This window comes from Buteo buteo, chromosome 5 (assembly GCF_964188355.1).
Source record: "Buteo buteo chromosome 5, bButBut1.hap1.1, whole genome shotgun sequence".
In the NCBI taxonomy this organism is placed as follows: domain Eukaryota; kingdom Metazoa; phylum Chordata; class Aves; order Accipitriformes; family Accipitridae; genus Buteo; species Buteo buteo.
This window is the reverse complement of record NC_134175.1, coordinates 52594371-52620264: the sequence shown is the minus strand read 5'-3', so window position 1 is coordinate 52620264 and position 25894 is coordinate 52594371. Positions and strand designations below refer to the sequence as shown.

General features: G+C 50.3%; 1 protein-coding gene and 1 long non-coding RNA gene across 7 annotated transcripts in view; one reads left to right on the top strand and one right to left on the bottom strand.

Annotated features, from left to right (window-relative positions):
- The window catches only part of FMNL2 (formin like 2), a 153949-nt gene extending 151165 nt beyond the window's left edge, over positions 1-2784 (bottom strand). For 3 of the 6 annotated variants that reach the window (XM_075029080.1, XM_075029079.1, XM_075029078.1), the window contains exon 1: positions 2567-2779. In XM_075029080.1, the coding sequence (XP_074885181.1) occupies positions 2567-2683 (117 nt within the window). In that variant the 5' untranslated portion in view covers positions 2684-2779. Of the gene's footprint in view, positions 1-2566 lie in introns of all 6 variants that reach the window. The other 3 variants (XM_075029082.1, XM_075029084.1, XM_075029081.1) reach the window with 2 other exon arrangements.
- On the top strand, positions 1659-5139 carry LOC142031506 (uncharacterized). The gene is made up of 3 exons (XR_012650549.1): positions 1659-1780; positions 3800-4401; positions 4969-5139. It is a non-coding gene; the product is annotated as an uncharacterized LOC142031506 (long non-coding RNA).
- Positions 5140-25894: the final 20755 nt, after the last annotated feature.

Below are 25894 nucleotides of genomic sequence, written 5' to 3'. Positions count from 1 at the left end.
GGAGAGTATGTTCAAAGCGGCAAAAATAAAGCAGCCAACATCACGGCACTTGTGGTAAAAACGTGGCCAACCCGCGCTCTCCTCATAGACACGCACGTGTTTTAGAGGGCCTCAGCTCACTGTGTTCACTGGTTCTGCACAAGGAGAGAAGAATAAAACTTCAAAATACTTTTGTGAGGTTGCACAGGAGCGACCTTCCTCTCCCGCATGGCCCCACTCCTTACATACAGAAATGAACCGCTTAGCGTGATGACTGTATACCTACACGCAGCTGCGACTCAACTGAGCTGCATGTTCATCAATGTCAAAAACAGTCTTGAAAACTTCATTAGCGGTACGAAAATTGCTACTGTCAGCAAAGCCCTTCGGGACCTCACCAGGGCTCTCCCAGTGTGCGAGCAATGCTTGTGCCAGGCTAATTTCTTAAGACAGCGTGCAAAGAAGGTGAGATTTAGTCCTATAACCTTCAGCATCTCCTTCTTCATACTCTCATCTCCTGACTAATCCTCTCTCCCTACAGAAAATACTCCTCATCTTTTTTTTCCCCCAACCGCCATTCCTATCTCATTAATCCCTGCTGTTCTACTGCCTACCCCATTCTGGAGTTTGACCAGTGGCACAGTCATCTTCCCCTCAGAGCCACAGAGAAAACAAAATAATAACAGCCTAGAAGTTTATTCTTTCATAAACTGGTCAGATATTTCCTGGAAGCTGCAACAAATACCAGCCATCCCCAGCTGGCTCCGAGAACAGGCTGAAGGCGATTTTTGGCTGTTCCAGCAGTGGCATTTGGGCCCCGTCTTGCAGCTCCTCCCGATGGGAGCAGACCATCCAACACCCCATTTGTACAGATATGCATCTGCACGGCCTGCTGCTCCCTCCAGCAAAGCTACAGCACTCGTCCTCTGACCCTTAGTTTAAGTCCATCTTCCAAAAACAGATGCCATCTACTCCTTTCAAGCACCTCAAGAAATTACAGGCGTGGTCCTGTTATCTCCCGTATTTACGTTACACGTATCTAACGCACTCTGCTTTCCCAAATGATGACTCTTCCTTTTACTGATCTAATCAATCGGTTCTAACTCAAAACCACTAATTTTCTCCCACAGACCAGGCACATAAATTAAGCCAGGCACCCTTTTGGTAGGTTAAGATGAATCAGGACTTGATTCTGAGCCACGTGCTGCTTGTGGGGGCATTTCCCATCTGTAAAACGACCACGGGCTTCCCTGACAAGAGCAATGCGAGATCAGGCTTTTTCCACTGTGCCTAATAATCGTAACATCTCACTCGCCATTTGGCTCATCAGTGGGGGTTCCTGGCTGAATAGGCTTATTCTTTTCTTAGACATGATAATCTAATTGGGTCTAACCAGAAATAATCCCCAACACACACCAGTTTGTGAATCCTCACTCAGCACCGGGAGTATTTCAAATACCAGGGGGGTGGCTCTAGTATCTGACACGGGAATTACTCTCGCAACAGCTTGCCTCGCTGGGTTTCACATGGCATTACGGGGAACGCAGGGCACGGCATGCACATGGGTTTTATTCGTCCTCCTCCCCCAGCTCCTGCTTTTCACGTAAACGTTGACCAGAAGTAAGCAGGGCACGGAAGAATAGGTGGGTCGCGATAACCTACTCGCACGACTTCGATACCCGAAAGAAAACGGGACGTTTGCCCCAAACGCTCCCATGCGGCACCAAGGGAAGCACAGCCCTTCCCTGGGAAGTTCCCCTGGGAAGGCAATCCCAAACGCCGACTCCGTCGTGCTACTCAGGTGAGGGGGGGGGGGGGGGGGGAAGAGCGAAAGAAAAAACCAGAGCCCGACAGAAACGCCGGCAGCCCACAGCCAGCCCCGGCTGAATCTCACACACGCGTGCCGGGGACGAGGGGTCGGTAGGACCGGCGTGTCCCGGAGCCGGGGGGGCAGAGGGCCCCACCGCCCCGCAGCCGGCCGAAGGGCGCGGGCCCCTCTCCCGCCCGGGCTCCTTAGAAGCCGCCAGGCCGAAGCGAGGCCCCACCGAGTCTCCCCCGCGGCCGCCGGTTCCCTCAACCGGCCCGCCCGCTCCTTCTCCGCCGACGGGCCGGTACCGCCAGCGAACCGCCGCGGGTTTCTTCTCTCCCGCCGCCGCTTCCTCACAGGTTCGCCCGCCAGGAGGGACCAGAACCCGGCCGGGGGGGGAACCGCCTCGGCTCGGAGGAAGGCGGCTCTTTAAGGGAGGCGGGGGGGGGGGCTCCGGAGACAAAGAGCCGCAGCCGGCACACACGCTTTGCCCCCGGCCGGGCCGTGAGGTGGCGGGCGGCACCGCCCCGCCGAGCCGAGCCCACCTGTGCCGCCGGCCCCCGGACGGGGCTGGGGCGGCCGCCGCCGCTGAGGGGGGGGCGGGCAAGCTCCCGTCCCCGTCTCGTAACTTTTCCCCGGTTCCCAGCCGCCCACCACCCCACGCACACCCCCGGGCCAGGCGCGGGGACCCCCGGCAACTCCTCCTCGGCCCCTCCTCGGAAGGCCCGCGGGCGGCCCGAGCCGACCCTCTCCCCACAGACAATGGGGGCCGGTACTCACCAGAACGACGGCGAAGCGCTCCTCCAGCTCACCGGGCTCGGGCATGGGCAGCTTGAGGGGCACGCTGTGAGCCCTGAACTCCGTCTGCTGCGAGTCCACGCTCCCCGCGTTACCCATGGCGGCGGCAGCGGCGGCGGCGGCGGCCCCTCCGCGCTGCCTCCGCGCTCCCCGCCGCCCAGCCAGGCGCGGGCTCCGCGCCCCGCGGTCGCCCTCTAGCACCGACGGCGGAACGCCGCGCCGCCGCCCGTCATGGCTCGCCGCCCTCGCCCTCCCCCCGGGGCGGGCTCGTTACGGCTCCGGCTCCAGCTCCGGCTCCTCCGGCGGCGGCTCCCCCGCATGCCGCCCCGCACAAAGCCCCGCTCCGCCCTCCCCCTAACCCCCGGGCCCGGGGCTCGCTGGGACTCGTAGTCCCGCCGCCGTCCGGGGGACGGGGCGGGGAGGGGGGAGATGAGGGAAGGGGCCGGCTGCGGACCCTCGGGGGCGTGGGCGGGAATCGGGGGCGACCCCTCGGCGTCCATTTTACCTCACAGTTTCTGCGGCCTTCCCCATCCAGGCTGCCACCGGCGACCCCCGGGTGGGAGCCTGGTGGGAATGGGGGGTCCCGGGGTGTGTTATCTCCAGAGAGCTGAAGCGGTGTGGGTAGATGGGCTGGTGGAGACCTTGATTCTGTCGGCTTCGAGTCAAGGGGGGAGCGTTCACCCACACTGAGGGGATTTCGGGGAGCCGCTCGCCACCCCTCACGGCCCGCGTCTTGGTTTACTGAAATCGGAACGAGGGGACGATAAATCTCCCTGGGTTCAGGGTGACACCACCCAAACAAATCCGTAATCGGGACAACGCTGCCTCGGTCTAATCGGGCAGATCGTCCTTCTCCCAAGCGTTATCAAAACCGCCTGCTCTTCAGGTGTTATTTTCCATTTCTTTACCGTTGCCTGCAAGTTCTCTCCAACATGGCGTTTAAGCATCGTGGTGGTCCCACCCAGACCCCATGAATGTTTTCATCCGGGCCGTGTTGGAAACGCCAGCCCCAGCGGCGCGGTACCTCGGTACCTCCCTCCGGTTCAAAGAAAATTCCACAGCTCAGCTTGAGATGCTATTGACCCATTTGGGTGACTGTGCTGTATTGTGCTTATATTCGTTTTATTCTCCAGTCCAAGACCTAATTCCCTTCCTGTCACCCCCCTGCCAATCCATATCCCACTGTCTTATATTAACCTTCGGTTATCCTTCCAGGGAAGGGTGATTTTCGCTCAGTTTTCACCTCCGTGACGACATTCCTGCTGCTGTTTCTCCTCCTGGTCACCGCTGCCTTCGGTCCATCCGTGCTTTGGCATCCCAGCACGGGCACGCGTGCGTGCACCACTTTGGTGCTCTGCGTTGTGCCGGCTCACCATTACGGATAAAATTACTGACATCATTAAAGGCTTTCAGTGATTATCTGTGAAGTTCTGCCTCTTGCTGCCAGCTAGTTCAGGAAATTCAGTAAATCTCATGAATCAAGCTACACGATGATTTACTAACACTGTTACCCGGAGGTAAACGTACCAGCTCGCTCTGCAATGGGATTTGGCCAGAGCTGTAAATTTCTGCTGGGATGTGGGAGCATTTCTGGCTTTGCCTGGTGGGAGATAGCAACTATCCACATGGAGATTAATTGGGGGGGGAAGCAATAAGATAAGCATGATTGTTTAGAAAATGACCATTTCTTAATTTACATTACCTCAGATGACAATTGTGCTAGAGGCACAGCTTATGAAGCTGCCACAGAAGCAACGCGTTGGGAGTCATATGCTGCAACACACACAATCCTGCAGTCAAAACCCAAGGAAGCGACGGTAAGCTTTTCTCTGTGCATGCTCTAAACCCACTACTAATTAAATGCACTCATTCTAATTAAAAAAAGACGTAATACGTTCACGACTGGGACGGTGAACGACACACCCTGTCCTGGCTTACACCCCACCGGGGCACCTTGCCCACAGAGCATCAGCCAGTGCAGGACTTGGCCTGGGACCCTGAGGTCGACCGCTGAAGGTGTCGATTCCTGCTCCGTGGGCGCTGGGGAGGGTGCTGTCCCAGGGACAGGTCAGGATTTCGTACAACTGCTTTGTTAAAAGCCTAAAATTCTTGCAGCATCCTTAATAAACAAAGTTTTAAAACCCTAGACAGTTCTGGGGGTTAATAACAATGTTATTGTCGATAGTGAAGGAAATAGTACTAGATACTTTGCCTCATGTCTTTTATCTAAGACTATCACAATTCTTTGAAAGATTAATTAGTTAATTAAGCTTCACAACACTGCTGTGAGATAAGGGAGCATTAGACTATCGCAGATAACAGATGAGGGTCAGGGTACAGGGTGCTGAAGACAGTCTCTAACCAAGGATCCTTCACTCTCCCAGCAGCGGATCGCCAGCAGTGCCGAGCGTTCACCACTCCCTGGGGCTCGTGTTGCGGAGCAGGACCTCCCCGACACCCCAAAAGGGTCCTGGGTGCATGGGGCTGAGCACCGCAAATCAGAAATCACCCGCCGTTATCCTCAGCTCCCTTTCAAACCCAGCAGAAAACGTGGCACTTAAGCATCCCAGACACAACAGTTGTGTGGCACAGGGAAGTGTTACTTGCTTTATATTGCATACGGGAAAGGGAACGTGACATAGCTTTACAAATAAACCTGAGTGTCGCTGTTAATTACCTATGACAACAAACTTACTCCAATATGAGGAGTCCCAGCATTTTCCCAGTGAGTAACTCCCACCGTGGAAGCACTCAGGAGTCTTAGTATTCTGAATCAAGGGGAAATCATCTCAGCATTTTTAAGTCCCTCTGGACGAAGGGAGACATTCAGGGACTGGGAGCCGCTGCTAGCCACGCATATCTGGGAAAGGTTAGGATAATTGCAGGGCAAACTGGCTTCTTCGGCTTACATTTAGGCAAGAAGCCAAAGGCAGCTCTAAATCGTGCTATAAGGCATATTCAGTTCAAAACCAGACTTGCAAAATTTTTAATGAAACTAACCATCCATACAATTGGTGACTGCTTAACATCAATGCAGCAGTGCAAAGGAAAGGAATTCTTTTAAGAGAATGAGATGATTTTTGAGCAATTTGTTGTCGTCTGTAACTGGGATGTCGACATTTGCAAATGTCAAAATTAGTGTGGCAGCATTGCTAAATAAAAAAGCTACTTAGCTGGCTGACGCTTAAGCTAGAGGAATTATTCTGGGATAAAAATTAATAAACAAGACCTTCAGTTTTACATTTATTTATTTAAACTAAATAACCAGCTACACAATGCGTAATTTACAGAGCTCATCCCAGGTACCTGGGCGATTCACGCTGGGTGATGCCGCCTGGGAAGTCATTGTCTGCACTGGGGTTGATGGCCGTACCAGCTCTGCAAGGGCTCCGTGCCACGAGCACGTGTGGAATTTCACTGGAGAACGAGACAAATACTTCTCAGCCTTTACTGAAGCTAACTGGTACCTCTGTCTGTCACCAAAATCTCCACATTAAAACAAAGCTGGAAGTTTGGGGCCGAGTCTTTCTTAAATTGCCCTGAACCGGTGCCTACTTACCTATCTATGGAAGAAACTCTGAAGGGAAAAGAAGCTTGTTTTATGAATCCTCATTTTCCCCCAATGCTCAGCATTTCAGACAGATCTTGAGCTGCCATTTCAGTGAAGGTCCAGGTGACCTGATATAACGTTCTTAAAACTGGAGGGTCAGCGTCAGGTTTTAATAAATAGCTAGATCCTAGCTCAGCAGTGGCAAAGGCAGTATTCATTCATAATAAAGATGTAGTGCAACCATAAACTTCATTGCAAGAGCTGAGTAGTGTACACTTGAGATTATCGATTGCAGCACATGAACGGCTGACCTTGCCTAGAAGACTACAGAGGACTTTTTCTGTTATTAATGCAAAAAAAAAAAAAAAAAAAAAATAGGCTGCTTTCTGAAAACAGTCTTCGCAAGGAAAATCATCTTCTGCAGGGATTTCCTGATGATGGGGAATAAATACTTGACAGTCTTTATCCTTATGCACATCCACTGTTAAAGAAGAGGCAGTTTCACTTCGATTCATCCTGCTTTACCTAGTGCAGCATATCTGCTATCTGCTTCAGGGCCTATTAGTTTTTTATTTATAGCAATTTCCTACAAGTACCAGAAACCTGCCTTATCTAGCCTCAACAGATCGTAGAAATAAGTTGCAAAATAATGGTCAGGCCTGTTAGCCTTAGTGTTACTGTACGTTATCTTAGAACAGCACGTATTATGTTTGAGAATTAATTAAATACAAATCTAAAAACCACCTGGAACCTGAAGAGTTTGCAGTCATTCTGAAGGACCTTACCGATTGCCATATCGACATCTTTTCTACAACCACCTGTACGTCAGCACATAAAGCCTCGTCGGCTTTGATCCTACCTTCTGCCACGTAGGTGGGCCTGTCTGCCTGTCTTCTGCTCTCTCTTTTCATGCCTGTGTCCACATCCTCATTGCGCAATCGCTGTTTCTGCATCTTGTGCTGAGATCTGGGCTTGCGATAACAGATGGAAATGCTCGGTCCCGGTACACCGAGTTATTAGGTTCATATCTTATTAGCCCTCTGATTTTTCCCTCTCTGCTAGAAATTAAATTACTAACTTCGAATCTGATTTACTTGCAGCAGCTACGCTCTGGTTTAACTGTGCTGACGTCCTTAGCCTTACTTCCAACCCTTGTTTGTGTAGATCAGATGCAGCTTCATCAAAGCGTACTGTGATGGCAATAGCGATGAGATCAGCCCCTGGTTTCTGCTCAGGACTACTCCTCTATCAGCAGCAAGCACTAAATATCACATCCAGATCTCCTACAGGAGGGTGCATAGAGTTACACCCGCTTAATCCAAGACCAACCGATCCTTGCAGTCTCGCTGCTCCTTTCCAAGGCGCGGGGACAACTCCCAGCCCGTGGTACTGGACCGACGAGCCTGAAGCCAGGCTGCGTGTGAGCCCAGCACCGTGTCTGACGACACACAGCAACACGCGAGAGGGTTAAGTGCGACCCTGATGGTACCTACGAGATGTCGCTTTTTTCCTCCGCTTTGTGGAGAAGTACCACGTGGAAATATTTAGCACAATGATTTTTGTGTCTTTCTTCTGACTTTTGATTTCTTCCTTAAAAATCAGTAGGTTTAATCGCTAAGCGAGGCCCACGCGTGCGAGGGCAGCTCGAGAGCTCTCTCTAGTCCGGAGAGCGTGATTTTCAGAGGAAGCTTAAGCAGATGCGTTTAGCAGAAAAGCTGCACTAATGGCAAACAGCCCTGTTTCTGCCACTGCCTGTTTACTGACCTGGATTTCTGAGAGGTGAAGTAAGGCCCCCAAACTCATTTCTCCGTGGGGCCCACGCCTGGTTTTCTGCCCGCTCAGGAGGTGGAAGGCAGAGCTGCGGAGCCAGCCTATCCCACCTGGCTGACTCAAGGGCAGGGCTTGGACCACAGGCTTTATCTGGTTCCTTCAGGCAGGGACCCGGAGCCTGACGCCGTCCTTAAAGGCTCGTGCCTCATCCCAGTCCTGGTCCGTGATGCTGCTGACTGTTAAAGCCAGCGGGGAGCCTGGTGGGCAGCCCACGGCAGAGTGGTCTTTTTTTTTTTTTCCTCCTCCTTTTTGCTTCTTTTTCCCCTATGCGAGGGAAGGGGTGAGTGGTCAGTGGCACAGCCTCCCCCCTTCCCCTCTCCTGCAGAGGGAAGCCTGGTAGGAAGAGCGGCTGCAGGACCACAAGACCACGACGGAGGTCTTCTGATTATTGCAGCAGCTTTTTCATCAGTCCTGCTTGGACTCTGTCTCACAGCACCTTCCACTTTCACAAACACCCTGTAGCTGCAGAGTTTGAGAGCTGCATTTGAGGGAACATGTGTCCCAGGTGCCCTTGGCAGCACCATACGGATGAGTTGGACCTTGGGGAAGGATGCGTGCGGGACGCCCACCTTCCTCTCTCTATAGTCCGGCACAGACTGGCAGCGCTCCAGCCCCAGATCAGCGCTGGAATGGCTCCCGGGAAAACACCTCCGGTGATCCCGGCTCCCTTTGCCTCCCAGTAAGCAGCAGAGGAGGGGTGCTGGGGGCCACCCCGCTCCATCACGACCCCTGGATCTTGGCAGGCAGGGGCAATGTGGGATCCTGTTAATTTTTAGAGGGAAGACCGTGCTGTTTCAGCAAAACTGGGATTGTTCTCCTCGGTCGAGTGCAAACCTGCCTGGCACCACGGGCTGCTGAGGAGCCAGTCCAGTTTATTTTTAGCAAACCTCAGATAATTATTCTTCTCCGGACAGCTAGTCTGAATGATTTGCTGCAGTTTGGAGAAAAAAAAAAAAATCAGTTACAGAAAACAGCACGAGCATTTGTTCTGTGGGATGGAGTACAGAGAGCGTCTGCTTTTAAAACATGTCCCCCAGAGAGGCACTTACAAACACAGGGTGCTCGCTCATCTGTTATACTTCTTGAAGAAATCAATGCAGTTTAAGGCTAAATTTTCCAGGCACTGAAAACGAGAGGATACAGATTCGTGATCCTCACTCAGCCCGTATCTGCGCGCATCAGAGAAGCTCCCAGGATGTGCGCTGAGCTGGAGATGCTCGCACAGCGCACAGGAGGTTTGCTGCTGAGCAGGGTCTGGGTGCTGACAGGCGGCTCAGAGCCTGCAAACTCGCCCAAATGAAAGCAAATAGCAAGGCAAAAAAGCTGAGCCAAAGGGACGTGGAGGGGTCTCCCCAGCACGAGGACCCCGGCCGGCACACGACCTACCCACCCTGCCTCCTCCGTCCCCCTCCCTCCCACCTCCTCCCAGCACTTTGCAAAGAATTTGAGCGTTGTACTTTAAAACAGGGTGCAAAGGCTGAGGCGGAGGATCCTCGAGAAGAGCACTGGGCTGTGAAGAGGTACACCTGGGGCTGGAGGGCATCGAGCATCCCGTGCGCTCCGCAGCCCTCGCCAGCGTCCGGAGGCTCCAGTGTCTGGCACATGTCCTTCCAGACCGGGGTGGTGAGAAGAACCCGTGACAACGACGCACCGGAGCAAGACGTGGGATCTCCGTGTTCGGTCTCACGCCATCTCACTCACAAGCAAATGTAACATGAGTGTTATTTTCTGGTATGATGCACCCCAGCCGGGAGCTCGTTCATGATTTATTGGCAGGAAGGCAGGCAGACAAAACACAACTTCTGAATTCCCAGAAAGGCGAAGAATTGTAAATGCTAATGAAACTGAGATAATGGAGCAGAAAATAATGGTAGGGAATGAGTCAATATTTAATAAGGCTTATATCTCAGTGTAAAGCAGCACTTTCCGAACTCAGACGGAGACACGAGGCTAGACTGGATGTGTATCTGCGTGCCTATCTGTCAGCTTTAAACTGCCTGTAAAAACCATAGCTGGGACAGAAGCATCAGAATCACTTTTTAGGACAGGGACATTTTCTAACTTTTGTGGACTGTTATTATTAATTGCAAAAAGATCTTTTTCTCTCTTTTTTTTTTTCCTCCCTGGAAGAGTTACCAGCGCGTGGAATGGAGGGGCTGTAGTTCAGTCGGCTCCTCAGCCCTCAGCTGGCTCGTCGCTCCAAACGACAGCCATGGGACAATGCCGGCCATTGTACCCGCGGCAGGAGAAAAGCTCGGTGTGTTTCCACGCAGGCTTCGCACAGAAATGCCGCACAAGTTTCCATTGTTTTTCCACCAAAGGCTCTTGACAAAGAACTCCCAAGGATGGTTAGGCAAGAGGAATAAAATTAATTTAATTTCTTCAGCTGATAGAAGCTGTTTAGAGGCCTTAAATGGGTTTCAGAACTCATGAGAAAAATATGGATTTCAATTTACAGGACTGATTAATAACATTTGTCTCCCAGCACGGCAGGGGGAGGGGGAGAATTTGCAAGAATGGGAGTTGTGCAGTCACTGGAAACACCTTTTCCAGACCTTGCGTTTTAAAGCACATTTTCTAATCTCACGTTTTCTAATCTCACCAACTCGCTCTTTATCTCACCGCGGTCGAAGGTCCCGGCAGCGCAGAGCTCCCTTCGCCGGTACTCCGCAGACGCAAGGGCGTCTTTATGCTTTTGTTTTAAATTTAGGGACTCTTCTGTGTTTCCTGAGTGAAAGAGTCGCCTGCATCCATGTCCGCATCCCGGGCAGCTGGAGAAGTGCGGGGTGAGAGCTCTGCTGGGAATGCTTTCCATCGCTCATCAGACTGATGATCGTGTAAAGACAGGGTATGGGGTCTCTGCGTGTTGCTGTAGCCTGTAAGGTCCCACCTGGTCCCACGGCGTGTGTAGGGTCTTTAGGAGGATAAGTGGTGCCACAGGCTTCACAGGTCTGATTTTCACCGAACCAATGTGACTGTCTTCACTTCTGAGGGCCTCTTTGTAGAGGATACTGGTCTGAGATTAATCAATCTCAGTTGATGGCTTTTCAGGGGAGGAAAAAGCACTGTCGTGCGAGCTCAGGTACCTGAATCTGGAACTCCTCGGCTGCCCGGTGAGCTTGCTGGGAGCTGGACACTTGGACAAGTTGTTGCTTTGGTCCTGAGCCATGGCAGGCAGGGATGTGGATGGGTCTGTTCCCCTCCCGGTCCCGCAGTGCAAGGTTTTGTTCCGATGCTAAATTAAACGGAAGGTCAACAACGCAGGTTTTCCCATACAACAAAATTTTCCCCTTTCCAACCAACTCTTAACATCTCCGCTTCTGTTATAAGACAAGGGTAACAGAAGTTCACGCTGAATTATTTACTGCCTCAGTGAAACAGGGGACTGAAGGCAGACTGGCTCGCTTTGGCTGAACCCAGACAAGAGTGAAATGATGTTAGATGCAGGGAGCGTGAAGAAGACCTGCTGCATCTTTAATAGCTTTTTTAAGAAACCAGCTGTGAGGGCTTGGAGATACCAGCTGATACGACTTCCAAAGTCCCCGTCGCTCTCTGGCCTAGTGTACAGTTGTGTCTGATGGTTACGGTTGTGTGTGAAAGCCGCATCCCAAACCCTCCCGCATCCGGAGGGATGCCTCTGATGTTGGTTGCCCACCGGAGTTCACGGAAAGTCTCAAAGCATCCCGACCTCGGAGCACTTCTCTGTGCGTGCAGCTGCACCCAGCCAGCACCGAGACACCCGCTTCGAAAAGGATGGTGTTGGAGCAGTCCCATACCAGCTCACACCTCATTCGTTTAGAATAAAGCAAGGAATAAAACGCTAAAGCACTGCTTCGGAGCCCGTTGCATGCTCTCAACCAGCAGCACTTGCACAGCCAGAAGGATTGCACCTCGTCCTTGACTGTCTGCGCTTTCGGCTGGCGAGACGGAGGAGCTCGGAGCGCCGCCTCCCTGGGGATAAAGCCACACGACAGAGAACGCAGGTTTTCCGGGTTGTTGGTAACGTAATTAAAGCATGTTTCCCCAGAAAACAGGACAGGGTGACAACCTGAGCCTCTCCTTTGCATGGCGCAAAACTCAGGCTAAACCGAGACGAGTGTATGTGCGTGCCTGTTGTACATTTTTTAAGACGCGTGCCTGCATATGCATGCATGTTAGAACTACAACCTTTTTAATGTTTCAAAGGAAATGAAGCTGTTGCTAGAGAAAATATTTACAGATGGATAGCAGTCGCTACATCCTTTTGGCTGGTGTTTGAATGCTTGCATTGCAAATCATATCATTCAGCCACAAAACCAGGCCAAGCTAGTAATTATTGTTTGGGATGTGAAACGGGAATTGAGTGTGACCAGTGGCCATGCAAAGTGCTAAGATGTGTGTCAGAGAAAATGCTTATTCAGAAGGATTTTAAACAGTGTCCTGAAATGGACTGCAACAACGTTATCTAAAAGCCATTTAACGGAGCACTTTTCCATACATGATTGCTATCCGATTCCTGCCGACTCAGCTCCTCTTTGTTTTGCTTCTCCTTGCTAGCTAGAACAGAGATGCTGCAGTGCACGATTGGGTGGGTGACCTCAGTCTCAATGCCAAATGGATGACTAAAATGAACACAGAAAATACAATCCATTGTCTTCCCCCTGAAATGCCAGCTTTGTTCCACGTGGAGCTGCTGGCTTATCAGTATAACCCCTTCGATGCTGCACCGAGATTTAAACTCTGCAGTCCCTGCCCTCTCATTAATTTAGATTAAAAAAAAAATAGTGGTGTCATATGAAGGCTTATTTTGCACCTGGCAAAAGGCATCAAGTGGGATGACAGAGTGGTGGGATGACAGAGTGGTGCGATGCCACTCACTGAAAGCAACTCATCCTCCGTGTGCAGAGTATTCACAGTTTGGTGCAAATCCACCCAGAATCAGGTGTTTTCATCTCTGGTTGCGGCTTAAACCGTGGGTGTGGGCTGAAGAAATTTTTTTAACAGGTACACAATTACAGTCTTCACAATTTTCACAGTCACTGGGCCTGGTCCCTTTCAGAAAGCAGCCAGAGGAGAAGCGTATTGGGTATTTTACCCAGTGTCTCGGCAGCAGATCACGTACTGCGGTGTGCTCAATTCCAGCAAAACATTCAGGGCTGTGAATCCCGCGCAGTGCTCAGCACTCCGGATTTAGGCACTTAATCCCCAGAGAAGAGTTCAAGTCAAACCCTGCCCTCCTTGTTTTTTCTTGCCCAACCTGGGCTGCTGTTTGCTGAGCAAGCGGCTTTCCTGGATGCGTTATCGGACACTTTCGTCTCCCTGCGGGCTGCAGGGGACCCCGGCTCGGCTCCGTGTCGGGGAGGCCAGCGCGAGAGATGGAGGCAGAGGGGCAAGGGGATGGTGAAAGGCTCTGGGCAGAGAGATTGTAAAAGGTGGGGCATCCCCACCGGGGGATAGAAGTCTGTTCGATCATGGGAGGCTGCTCACTAATTCTCAAAAATTATTAATTTGGGGATTATTCTAATGTTGGGATTCGAAACTGGCTTAATTTGCGGAGGAGAAGGGTTATTCAGCGGAGCAGTGCAGGTGCAACGTCGCAGTGAGAAGGTCCCGTCCCTGGACTGCAGGATGCTCGAGGTGGCAAATCCCCAGGGGAAGAGTCTCTCTCTTGTTTTATACATTGGCCAATATATGCTCTACTGGCCATTCCCAGAGACAGAAAGCCAGCTGGACCTTTGGTCCTGCCGTCTTTTAAATCTGAATCTCTTTCCCAGCTGAAATCCCCAGATCACAAGCGTGGACAGAGAACGCAGCCCGTGCCACGAGGTCAGGCAGCGCCGAGCTCTGTCACGACGTGTGCCCTTCCCTGCCGTGGCTGCCGGGTTGGACCCTGACAGCCCTTTCGGAAGGGTTGGACCCAAAAGCGGTCAGGCTAGGGAAAGACCTCAAAATCACCATTTACCAGCAAACGAGCTCTGTTACTATTACTTGTAAATCAATGCAACTCAGAGTTAAAAAGCGTGTGTCTATATCAGCCACCTGCAGAATTGCTAAAGCACTTTGAAATATTTTTGGAGGGTGGGAGAGAAAATGCTCCCTTCCTTTCCCGGCCAGCCCCTGTCATATCGCTCCTGTGGGTCTCTGCAGCCAACGTAAGTGGCAGACCTGGACCCCTGCCCCACCGAAGCTGATGCAGGTTTGCTCTTGAGGGCAGAAAGGCAGGATTTGATCAAAAAATGCATCCGTGGGCTGGTTTTAGAAGAGGCAAGATGCAGCACAGGTCACTGCCTGGTCTGTGCTGGGACGTGCAGTTCATGCGGGGATGTCTTTGGCCAGAGCCCGGGGCCAGTCGCTCTACGTTTGCGTGATAGGGAGGACCCTCATAGGTACGCGTCCTTCTCAGCATCCACTTCATTGCCAGGCTACAAAAGGCACCTATAAAAGCTTTGGGTTTATGCTAAACAAAGCAGGTGAAGTTTAGGTCCTACATGGGTTGCTGTGATTTCCCGGCTGGTTGGAAGCTCCTCTGGCTCCATCACTTGGAGAAGCACAAACGTACCCCCTGCAGTCAGACATCGCTCATAGGAATGGAGAGCTGTGGTCCCCACTTGAATTCACGTGAAATCCCTTTCTTGCTTATCTGCAAGCTCGAGAACGTTACCGTCAGTTTGCTGTTGAATTTTCCAAGTGCTTTAACACGTGTCTAGCAAGATTGCTACGGGGCCCCAGAGAGAGAGCATTTACAACAGCCTTTTAAATGAGCGTGACGTGGGGGATGCGAGGGGGGGACCGAGCACAGGGGTGACGGTCTGCACGTCCCTCTCGCGACAGCTCGTACAGCACTCCGTTACCAGATAAAAAGTCTTTACGTTAGATAAGCTGTCGCTGTGTTAACAAGGACAAGCACTGGATTAAAAGCAAGGAAGATACAAGCCTTACGGGAGCGGCATCGCTGTCCGTCAGTCCACTCCTGCTGTGTTCAGGACAGACGTCTCTGCTCCCACCCTGCCCGCTGACCCCTTGCCCCTGCAGCTCAGTCCCTCGCTTCTAGGGATCACCCACGAAGGGGCTAAAAGCAGCAGAGCTTTTTGTGCGCCCTGGTCCCCGAGGGCCGGGCAGGGAGTTTGCTGCCGCTTGCCCACCCAGCTGCTCCCGGCCAGAGACATCCCTGCCCCCTGGACATGCCAACCCAGCCAGGTCCTTGTTTGGGAAAAACAAGTAAATAAACAACCAACCCACAGCAGAATCCGCCCCGGCCAACTCCTCGCATCCTCCCTCTGTGAAAAGTGGGTTCAGAAGAGTCGATGGTTTTTCATGATGTGGGTGTGATTAATGAACTTAATCACAGGATACTTTGATCCATCTCTTGTTTTTAAAGGATAGTCAAAAACAAGAAGAACTGCTACCCTTTGTGCTTTTGTAATTTTGTTAATCGTGGAAACCAGTGATAGTTTTGCATAGTCAGCACTTGCATGCATTATAAAACATATTTGCAAAACACAACAATACTTGCTTTTATATTCTGAAGCCAGCAAGCATATCCTAGTTGGCAGAAAGCTCAAAGGAAATTTATGAAGACCCAAAAATCTTGCAGGAATTTAATTAAACTTTAATCTTGGTAACACTCATACATATCTGCTTATACGGTGTCATCTGCAAGCAAAGCGGCTTCAGTATTTAGGTCTCTGGGTCTTCTCCATTCAGTCTGCTGGCCCCTCGTCATCAAGCCTGCTCACACCTTCTCGCACAGCTCGGCTGGAGATGATCCTGCTTGAGCAAGTCCCCCTGTCCCCCGGATCCTTTACTCCCCTCTCACGTCCAAACGGAACGGGGAGAAACTGCCTTTTTGCGCGCACCGGTTCACAGGGCCGTGCTCGCGGTCCCGCGCAAGGCGCTACCGAACGAGCAAAGTCCGCAGCTGGAAGATAGCAATTTTTAGCCGATTTGCGTTTTGTTGTTGGCAGAGCCAGGGCCACATGGGCTGGTCACGGAGGGGGCTGCAGGGGGGCCACGTCTGCCACCTCTTGCGTGGAGCACCCACTGGGGACGGGTGGTCCCCAAAATGCAGCTCCATCACCGGGCCATCACTCGTCTTTGGCCTCAGCTCTGCCTCTTGACCACAAGGTTTAGAGAGTTTTAGCATCTCTGGAGACAATTACGGTTGGAGCTACCCCTGCCCCGCTGCCTGCAGCCCTCCAGCTCCGAGCACAGCCAAGCCCAGAGTTTTTACTTCCCTGCGGGGAGCCGGCCCCGCTGCGGGAGCCTGTGTGCCGAGACCAGGCAAGACATTCAGGTGAACCCCACAGCTGAGGTTAGCAGGGACGCAGCAATGCCCATCGAAAGCAAACAGAACGTTTATGGAAAGGGAGGAAATGTAGGCTGAATTTAAAAATTAAACTTTTTTAATTAGTAAATTCTTCACTGAAGAACAATTTCCATTGGCGAGTACGTGATTCCTCATTGCTTGAGGGATTTAAAACCAGACTACTCTCTGCTCCAAAAAAGTGCTATAAGCAACAGTTCTTTGCTTATAATGAACTGGAAATACTGGCAAGTCTCCATCTCCTTCAAATATTTTCCCTTGTATCTTCAGAGGTTAAAATAAATTATTCTGAGATGTAACAGATGTAGAATGCAGTCGGTGACATTCCTTCAGCTTTTTCAACTGAGTTTTCTTTCTTCTAAAATACGTAAGAAGCAGCAACGGTTAACATCTGTTCCCTCTGACCAGGATGACCTTCGGAGCAGGTGTCCCCCGTGATGGAGCAGTTCTTTCCGCAGCACGGCGGTGGTGCCCGGCAGCAGACCACGGCACCACCGTCCTCACGGATTTTGGGAGACGGCGCTGCTGGGACCTTCCTGGTCACCAGAGCCAGAGTCCTGTACCATCAAGCCCCACGCTGAAACAAGGTAAACTTCATTGCCTGAACTGTCAATCACACAAATCACTCCCGCGCATTAGCACTAGTATTAATGACGCTACTAGAAAACCCCACTGTAATAGTGGAGTCCTTCCAGCAACCTCCTGTGACACACTCACATCAATAATTGCAACGATAAGGATAAAAGTAATAACACTAACAACCCCGAGAAACCCCCGGTTGTTCACACTCCCGTGCCGAGGCGTTGCAGTAAGCTTTGCGGAGCCCTTGTTTCTGAGTTGGATGCAGGAGCAATGGAGCCATTCAAGATGTTACGGCATTTTCTCACGAGCTCAGTTGCCCCGTACCGATGCCACTCACCGATGTGGTTTGGCGAGCGGACGGGGACGGATCCTGCCCAGCGTGTCAGCCTGGAGTAGTTCAGCTGAAGCCCACAGTGGGACTTTGAAGTAGTGGGGCCGCAACCGAAAGAGGACCTGTAGTGCTTTAACCGCAGAGCTATTTTTCATGCGACCTTTCGGACAAGACGATGTTCATTTTTGGGTAGTTCCTAAATGCACGCTAAGATCCCGTACAGCCCAGCAATCTCTGCAGCGCCTGCTCTCCTCCCCAGCCGAGCCGGCCAAACCCACTCTGTGTCCTGCAGAAAACGTCATGCAAGTTTATTTCTGGAGTAGCAAAGAAATAACATCTTTTTAAACATTAAGAAAACTCGTGTGACACAGTATTTCAACTCATACACTCATTTACTCATTATACTCATTCTCCAAGATTCTGGCAAGGGAGAACGGTTTGGGTTGCAACACGAATAAGAGACAGGGAGATGCGCGAGAAGGTGCTCAAATGACCCATCCGGTATTTGATGGGGAAATGCAGTGAGTTAGAAGTAGTTAAACAGGAATTATTCGACAATCCCAACATGTCTAGATCAGGCATTTACACATCCACATGCTTCTCTCCTAATGACAGTATGGGGAAACCTTCTTCCCCTCGCCGTGGCCTGGCTTCATCACAGTCGCAGGACTGCAGCAGGCAAAGCCCTTACCTGGCTGGACCTGGCAAAGTGGGGGTTATGCTGGCAGGAACGAGGCTTTTTCTGTTAATTAAATAACCCTTAATAAATCAGTACCTCGTGGAAACTGAGCTGGCTATGCCACTGGGCTATTTCACACACATTTATCCTACATATATAAAATATAATTAGACATAAAGGTAGAACACAAGAGGGACTGCATGAATGCATTTTCTTGGAGTTTCTCACTGGCTGGAGATTGGAACAGGGAAAACGTAGGATAGCTCAGTAAACAGAAAATTAAATCTATCATAAGAAATGATTTGTGATTTATAGAATTATAACAGAATCACCTTAGGGTTTAATGTTACAAAACATTGTAAAATGTTTTTTAAAATCAATTAATTAGTCCTGATGTCTGGAGGAGGCCTCAGACCAGGAGGATGTGCTTCGGTTACAGCCGGGACGGGTGACACTCACCCCTGGTTTGTGCTTTATTGGATTTCCAGCAGCATTTCCTAGACATAGGAGTAGGCTGCAGCACATCAAATGTTTTGGGGAAGGGAAACGTTACGATTCTTGCCCTCTCCTTTTTCTATATTAAAAATAAAAACTAATCAGCTAGTTCTGAGGTCAGCAGCCCTGGTTCCGAAACAGGGGAGTGAGCGAACAGCCTGCTTGGATGCAGTCATCCCACGAGAGTCTCCGCTCCAGAAAGGTGAGCAAACCACCAACATTGCAGCTCTGCTGCATTTTTAAGTTAGCGCTGTGGTTGCCCGTGAGTAAGTTCAAAGCTGTAACCTTTTTTGATGACATAAACAAAACGGGCAGCAGCAGCCTTTCTATTATTTAAACAAGTCCTCAAATCCCTTGGGCCTCTTCCTTTTTCTTTTTTTTTCTTTTTTAACAAATGCCAAAACCCTTTTCTGGAGAAAAATGAAAATCGCTGGTGGCCAAACCACCAGATTTGTGCTTTTGGTCCGTGTCCTAATGGGGTGTTAGCGTTGGCTGCTGCTTCGGAAGTGGCAGATGGCCGTCCATGCTGTTTATTTTGCATTTTCCCCCATTTGGCCGCAGCGTCCGCATGTGCGGAGTGTCCCTTACCATGGGTGGCCAGTTTTGGCTTGCCAACTCATCGCTCCGTGCAGAGCGCCCAATACCAACTGCAGTGCAAGTATTGAACGGGAAATATTGGAGCGGCTCTTACCAGGATTCATTAATTAGATTAAGCTGTAATTATGTTACCTTCTGTTAGAATATTAAATAGCGCAACCTCCATCGCACGGAGAACAGCCTGTTTCTGGAAAGGAGCTCTGCTGCCAGTCGTCCACCCCGAGCACCTGAGGAACACTGTGGCTTGCACGGAGGCTCCCCGTCCTCTGCCTTCAGCCTCGGTGAGGACCATCCGTGGGCACACTGGAGTCCCGCTGATTGCGCCAGGTTTGCTGGACGTGCTGGAAGGAGCCTCCGAAACGCTCTGTGGGAAAACACTCTGCCTGAAGATTTGCTCTGCTCGGGGCTAGGGGGGAGCTTCTGCCGTTGCAGGTAGAAAAACTCAGAAAGCATCGCCCCAGGGAGGGGACACGCATCCTTGAAGGAATTGGGGTGTTGAGATCGAGCGCTCCCCGGGACGGGGAAGCCCAGGGTGGGTGGGTGAGCAGCTCGTGGCCACTGAGCCACGTACCGGTCCAGGCCACGCACCCGCTGCTGCCTCCGCTTAATTATTGATCAGCTCATTCTGTTTGCAAAATGGCCCATGAATAACTCATAAACTTCCCCGACGCTTTCATCGTTTGCTAAGTACGGTGTGCGTGGCTGGCAGGGGCTGGCGCTGCCCCGGGCGGCTCGCAGGCTGCCTGCCCACCGATTTCGGCTTTCCGACCGCAAAACGGTAAGCAGGAGGAGGAGTGAAGACACGAGGTCCCAGCTCAGCTTGCACAATTGTTTGTGTTAGCTGTTTCGGTGAGTGGCCCCACCACAATCGCGTTTGCCGTAGGTTCTGTGAAATAGAGGAACAAAGTCAAACTGAGCTGAACTGATTCCCATACTCCAGTTAATATTTACAGGAAGCTTTGTTCTAACGCCATGTGAATACAGCACAAACAGAGAAACAAAAGGAGGAGGAGGCCAGCTAAAAACAAATGAGTTTTCCATTTTTGTTAAACTTCGAAAATAAATTTAGAAAGGCTTTTCTCAATTTATGATAAAACGCTAGCTGGGTTTACAGCAATGGAAGGAATTGTGCATTTTGAGCTCCCAGGACGGGTGGTGGAAACTGTTCCCAGCCCGCTTGTGCGATCTTGCCCTCCTCGGTGTCTCCTTGAATTTAAAATTACCTGTTTATGAGGTTAGAAACAGTTTGGCAACTTACTATTTTGCACTCGTAAATCCTTTTTCATCTGAAGATCTCAGAGTAGTTTATAAACATGAATGAAGCCACAAAGCACCCATGCAGGGCCCACCCTATCATACTTGTCCAACAAGTGTGTAATCAGGAACAGAGCCTGCCCAGGTTTGCACCGGAGAGGACATTTCCTTACAATTTGGAGAATTTCCTTTAAGTCATACTGTGGCAGATTTGAAGTACATACCAAAAAAAAGCAAGACGGGAAAACCGAAGGAAACATTTTCTTAAAAACACTGTTAAAATGGGAAATTTGGGAAAGCTTCTCCGATGCAGTGTTAATTGCAAACCGTATCAACACAGCGTCAGTGATCCTGAGGCAGGAGCATCCTGGCATCGCATTTGGGTAGGAGGGCAAACCTTTGCTCCCACACGTAGAAATACAACAGGATCCTGCTGTGAGCGGGACACGTGCCTCCTCGGAGCAAAAGATGTTTCTGCTCCTGATCGCTCCCAAAGGTACTGTTAACCCCTTTGGAGGCTAACCCCGGAGGAAGCAGAATTCTCTAGAAACCACCCCAAAATGCAAGCTGCTCACAGCTGGAGGGGGTCAGGGACGAGGCAGCGGGACCAGGGGCTCCTCTGGCATCTCCCCGTGAGAGCGGCTGCGAGCCTGGTCCTAGCCAACAGCCCCGGGTGGGAAAGGGACGGCACTTGCCTCTCCTCTGTCACGCTTTCGCTGTCAGCCCCAAAAGCATCTCTTGTCTTTGAGTCTTGCTCTCCAGAGGTGCCTCTCCCAGCTGCAGAGCTTCAGGTGCCTCCGCTTTTAAATATACCATGGGTGCTGGGATTGGGGTGAGGACTGTGCAATTCTTTATTTAAGTATCTCCTACTTCAATTGCCTTGTCATTAGAAAAAAACTGGTATTTGGTACCATTTAAGAGAGGAAAAGTGGATGGGGCAAGACTTTAAAATCATTTCAGGTAGGGCAAGACTTTAAAATTGTTTCAGGTAAAACACTGAATTGCCCTCAATATCACACACCGCTCTGCCAGGGAGGAAAGCCCTTACCCAGCGAAGAAGTGGGAACCGCTGCTGACGGTGTTCCTGCCACTCTCACCATAAGTCCCGGCTGGATGGACAGAACTCTTTCCCCCTCCCGCAGCCTTCTTCTAGCAGAACGTGCTCAGCTCACACTCAGCATCCTGCTGATGAGAGTTACTCTGGATTTGTAAATCACATCTGAAGGGCATAATCCAGTGCTTCGTTTATTGATCTCTTTTACTTCCCACTCCATCTACTTTTTGGACACATTTAATTTTAACCCGTGTTGCTCATTACCTGCAGGGGTTAATTTTGTCAAGCTTGCTAATGTGCCTCATGACCTCCCGAGTCTCTTTTTGACATGGCTCTGTTTTGATTTGTTCTGTTTTTCTGTTGAAGAACTGGAACAAGACTGGCAGCGCAAACCGGACACGTTTTGTAATTTGAAATCAGCTGATTGCTGAGCATACATTAAATGTACACGATGGTGTAGGTGTCTCTGACACAATGACTGACTGTCTGGGGCGTAGCTGTGTACTCTCTCCTCTCCCCTACTTGAACATACATACAGGTGGTTGCAAGTTTTCAGAACTAATTAAAAACGTACATTTGCATATTCTAGACTGTCTTGTTAATTATATGCTTCAAGGCGCAGTATGTCTGGATACTCAGTCTCGCGTTAGGACGAGTATGCCAAAATAACGTGCAAGTCTTGTTTCCCAGCACTGCGTTCCGACTATTGGCAGCCACAGCTCTGAAAAACACGAGCCGCTCTCCTAAGGCACTCAAAAATTCTGTGTTTTGGGATATGTCAGTCATGAAAGAGTATAAAGCTAGAGCTGCCCCAGTACACTGAATGCAGTCCCACTGATGGAGACGCAGACAGATCCAAATCTGGTCCCCTGTCCTGCAGAAAGAATCGCTTACACGCTGTCTGGGCACATGCTGTTACCGGATAACGAGATGCAAAGCAGCGTACCGGCATTTTTCATTCACAGCATAAATGCTTGCAGTGAAAGGACATTGAACTTTGGAGCTCATGAGAGGAAGCATCTGATCCGAAATTTGGCTTGCACTGTGAAACAATTGGGATTGCCTGACAGCCGCATTCCTCCCTGGCGTACGTTTATTCAGACAAGGGGACGTGGCCGGGAGGCCATATGGTGCCAAAGTGAGGCAAATTTGTTGACAAAACCAGTGACTCTGGTTTAGTACCTACTGCCATATGGGATGGGCGCAGAAACTCCCCGCGCGACCCGTCGCTGAACAAAACCACTTCTTTGAGGCAAATTTACTGGGTTACTGGAGCACTTATCCTACTCGCCGAAACACTCATTTCCTCCGAACTGCTGGCTGGAGGGGATGGGAGGGTAGGAAAGACAGTCCCAGAATGAGCCTAATCCACCTGCCTCCGATGTGCTGCCATGAAAGAACAACCGACGGGCAGGAGCCGCTCCACCACGGCGAGCTCCAACACAGAGGAGGAGGAGGTGATGCCCCAGCTCCGCGTTTTCGTGTCCGCGCTCCCACCTCTCACGGACCCTACAGGTGCTGGGCATCCCCATACCGCTGTGGAGTGCTGTAAGCATCCCCAGAAAGCCTACGCTGCTGGAAGAGCATCTCCCAAAGACTCGTGGACCAAGGCCTCAGACAGTGCGAGAGATGTGTTTGTAGAATTCCCTACTGGAAACGGGGAGTCAAGAGCTGCAGAACTCCCACATAAAAAGCTACGCCGGAGCCGTGCAGCGTATGGGGAGATGGGTGGGTGCTGTGCATGAAAGAAGTGGGGAAAAGTGGGATGCGTCAGTTTTGGCTGCCTAATCTCTCTCCCTCTTTATCCTCCACGGCAGCTAATGTAAGAAAAAGGACTCCCACCGTGTAACACCAGGTACAAGAAAATAAAAACTATGATTAGGAAAATAAATGTATTCCACTTAACATCAACTTGTTTCCAAGTGTGCTGCAATAGCCATGCGTGAAAAGTGTCCGAGATGCTTTTATGAGGAAACTCGAGTGCCTGAGCTGAGTAACAAAAGCCAAGGAAAACTTAACAATAATGAATCAAAGTCTTTAAACAGCAAGGGTATGTTCCATTTAGGTGGCATCAGACTGTGTGTACAGTAAAATTTGTTATTAAGAACTCTCAAGCTTTTCCATACTTGTTTAATACAGTATTGTTTCTCATGCAAGGGCATGACGGATACAAAGTCTCCTCAGCTGCTGAGCAGAGAGCCGTAAAAGCACAGAATTTTAACAGTTTAAAGAGTGTGCTTCTCGCCGACTTCCTTCATCATGAGCATCAGCTAGCAGTAAAATCAGAGGAACTGAGGGGGAGAGAGTCCTCGCGTACATCTTGAAATGCTTTATACAGAATTATTTTCAGCATTTCTCTGTTTAATCAGTTTCTCTGCCTGCATGACTCCTACACAGAGCACCAGAGGAGACCATTACAAAAAGAGGAAAAAAATATTTCAGTAAATCACAAAGTAAACTAGAGGGCAGCTGGAGAAATACAGAGAATCCAGTCAGATACAAAACAAAGCTAGAAGCCTTAGCAAGCTGCTTCTGTGCACTAGGAAAAAGCTTCCCGAGAGTTACCCAAGTATTCTAAAAGCAAACATTTTTGACAATATAAACTGTCTTTTAAAACATCTGTTACAAAAGCTAAGGCTTGACAACACATTGTTACAAAAGAGAGGAAGCTCAGAGTTGGCCCCTCTGATGTGTCTGACAGAGCGGTGAGGAGGGAGAAGCATCCACATCCCGCAAAGTCCCACTGATCCGTCAGCGACTGGGACACCGGAGCCTGCAGGTGGCCCTAATGACGGTAAAATATCTGAGACATGGGGGTCACCACTGCTCATTCCTCGGGGACAAACAGATTGCCACATCTGCAGTCTGGAACAGCAGGTTTAGAAATAACTTTTTTTTAATAGCTGTTTTTCCATCCTTCCCTCTAGTGCTTCCTAGACAGTATGTTCTACACGACTGCTTGAACCTGGGGGGGCTCAGACCCAGCACAGGCGGTCCCGTCCAGTCCTTCGTCTCTAGGAGGTATGGCAGATCTGGGATGCACCATCCCACCACGACCAGATAAAAAATGGGGCAAACGTACATGAAGATGTTTGACACTTGATTCAACACTAAGGTGACAAAAACAACGTTACAGGATCCGAAGAACTGGAGAAGCTACCCATTTATTTGCATGTGCAGCTGCTGTGATTATTGCACCACATGTGATACCGCGGAGTTAATAAAAGAGAAAATTCATTGTCTTGAATTATACAGAACTCATTACAATTTTCTATTTCAGCCAGACAACATTAGTGTTTATTGCATCTCCGTACAAATTGATTCATCCTTCTTTTAAAGCAATTAAACAAATCAGTGCCGTTTTTATTTGTTCTGATTCATTAAGTGAAATTATAAGTTTCAATGTAATTAGTAAATTTAAGGCTGAGGGAAAGGCGCTCCATTTTGCCTAAAAAATCTGACAGAAAGAGTTCATTTCCAGCAGTCAGTTCAGGATGGGCAACAATGGCCGTGAACGTGAAGCAACGGTGCCATCTGCAGACTGCCTCAAACCCTGGAAAACGGGAACAAAATGGAAACTCCATCCGAGAGGCGAGGCTGGCTATGCAGCGGGGCAAGCGATCTGCTAAAGCACTTCCATAACCAAAAAACCCACAGTATACTTGATAATACCCTGCCATCGTAGACCCCAAGTGATTTAAAACAAATGCTTCTGGTGTACAAAACGTTCAAGAAACATGAACTCTGCTGTCATTTGTGAAGAAACATCAGTGTGTTCTTCAAATAAAATTTAATTTCTAATAGATAATCTAAAATTCCTTACAAAATATGCTGAAAAGTACTTTTCACACATGTAAGTGAAACTTATGTGATCTTTAAGTTCTATACATGCATATCACAGCTGAGGAAAGAAATGTGGCCCCATAAATTTGAGATGAGTGGGCAGGAAAGTACCACAGAAAGCTTTCGGGAATCTTGTTCTCAGTACTTTCAAAGTCCTGCCCTTCTAATAGAAACGCAGCCACCGTAACGCCGCTGCGCCTCACTTTTCCACCAGTTCTCTTGTTGCAGAAGTCAAGAATAGGCTCTGACTAATGCGCTGACACTGCCACGATGATGACTAAGGCTCACGACTACTCCGAGAGACGCGGCTCTAAAACGTATGACTGTGCATATTCCAAAACGCCGTGCAGAACTACTGACTCACCCTGACTGGCATGAGTTCATTTGAAGTCACATTACTCCTCAGAAAAAAGGAGGTACACCCAGCAGCGGTTAGCAGCTCCCGTGTTCCCGCCAGCAGCCCTTGATGGCTCCCCACAGTGGGTACAGGGCCAGGAGGCCCCTCAAGAGCCCCCCAAAAATGTCTTTTTGGGGAATTTCCCCTCCCGGCTGCACAACCCTGCCTGTGTGGCGGTGGGAACAACCGGCTGAAGGCCGCCTGCCCTCCCTCACGATGGGCCGTGCCCCCCTCAGCCATACTCCCCCCCCCACCGCCCCCGTCAGCCATCATCTCCTCAGCCGTACCCGGCCACGCTCCCACCGCCCCCGCTGCTTTCCGCGCCCTCCACCCCTCCTCGCACCCGCTGAGGCGGCAGAGCCTGCGCCCTCAGGCAGCTTTTAATACCGAGGAGGG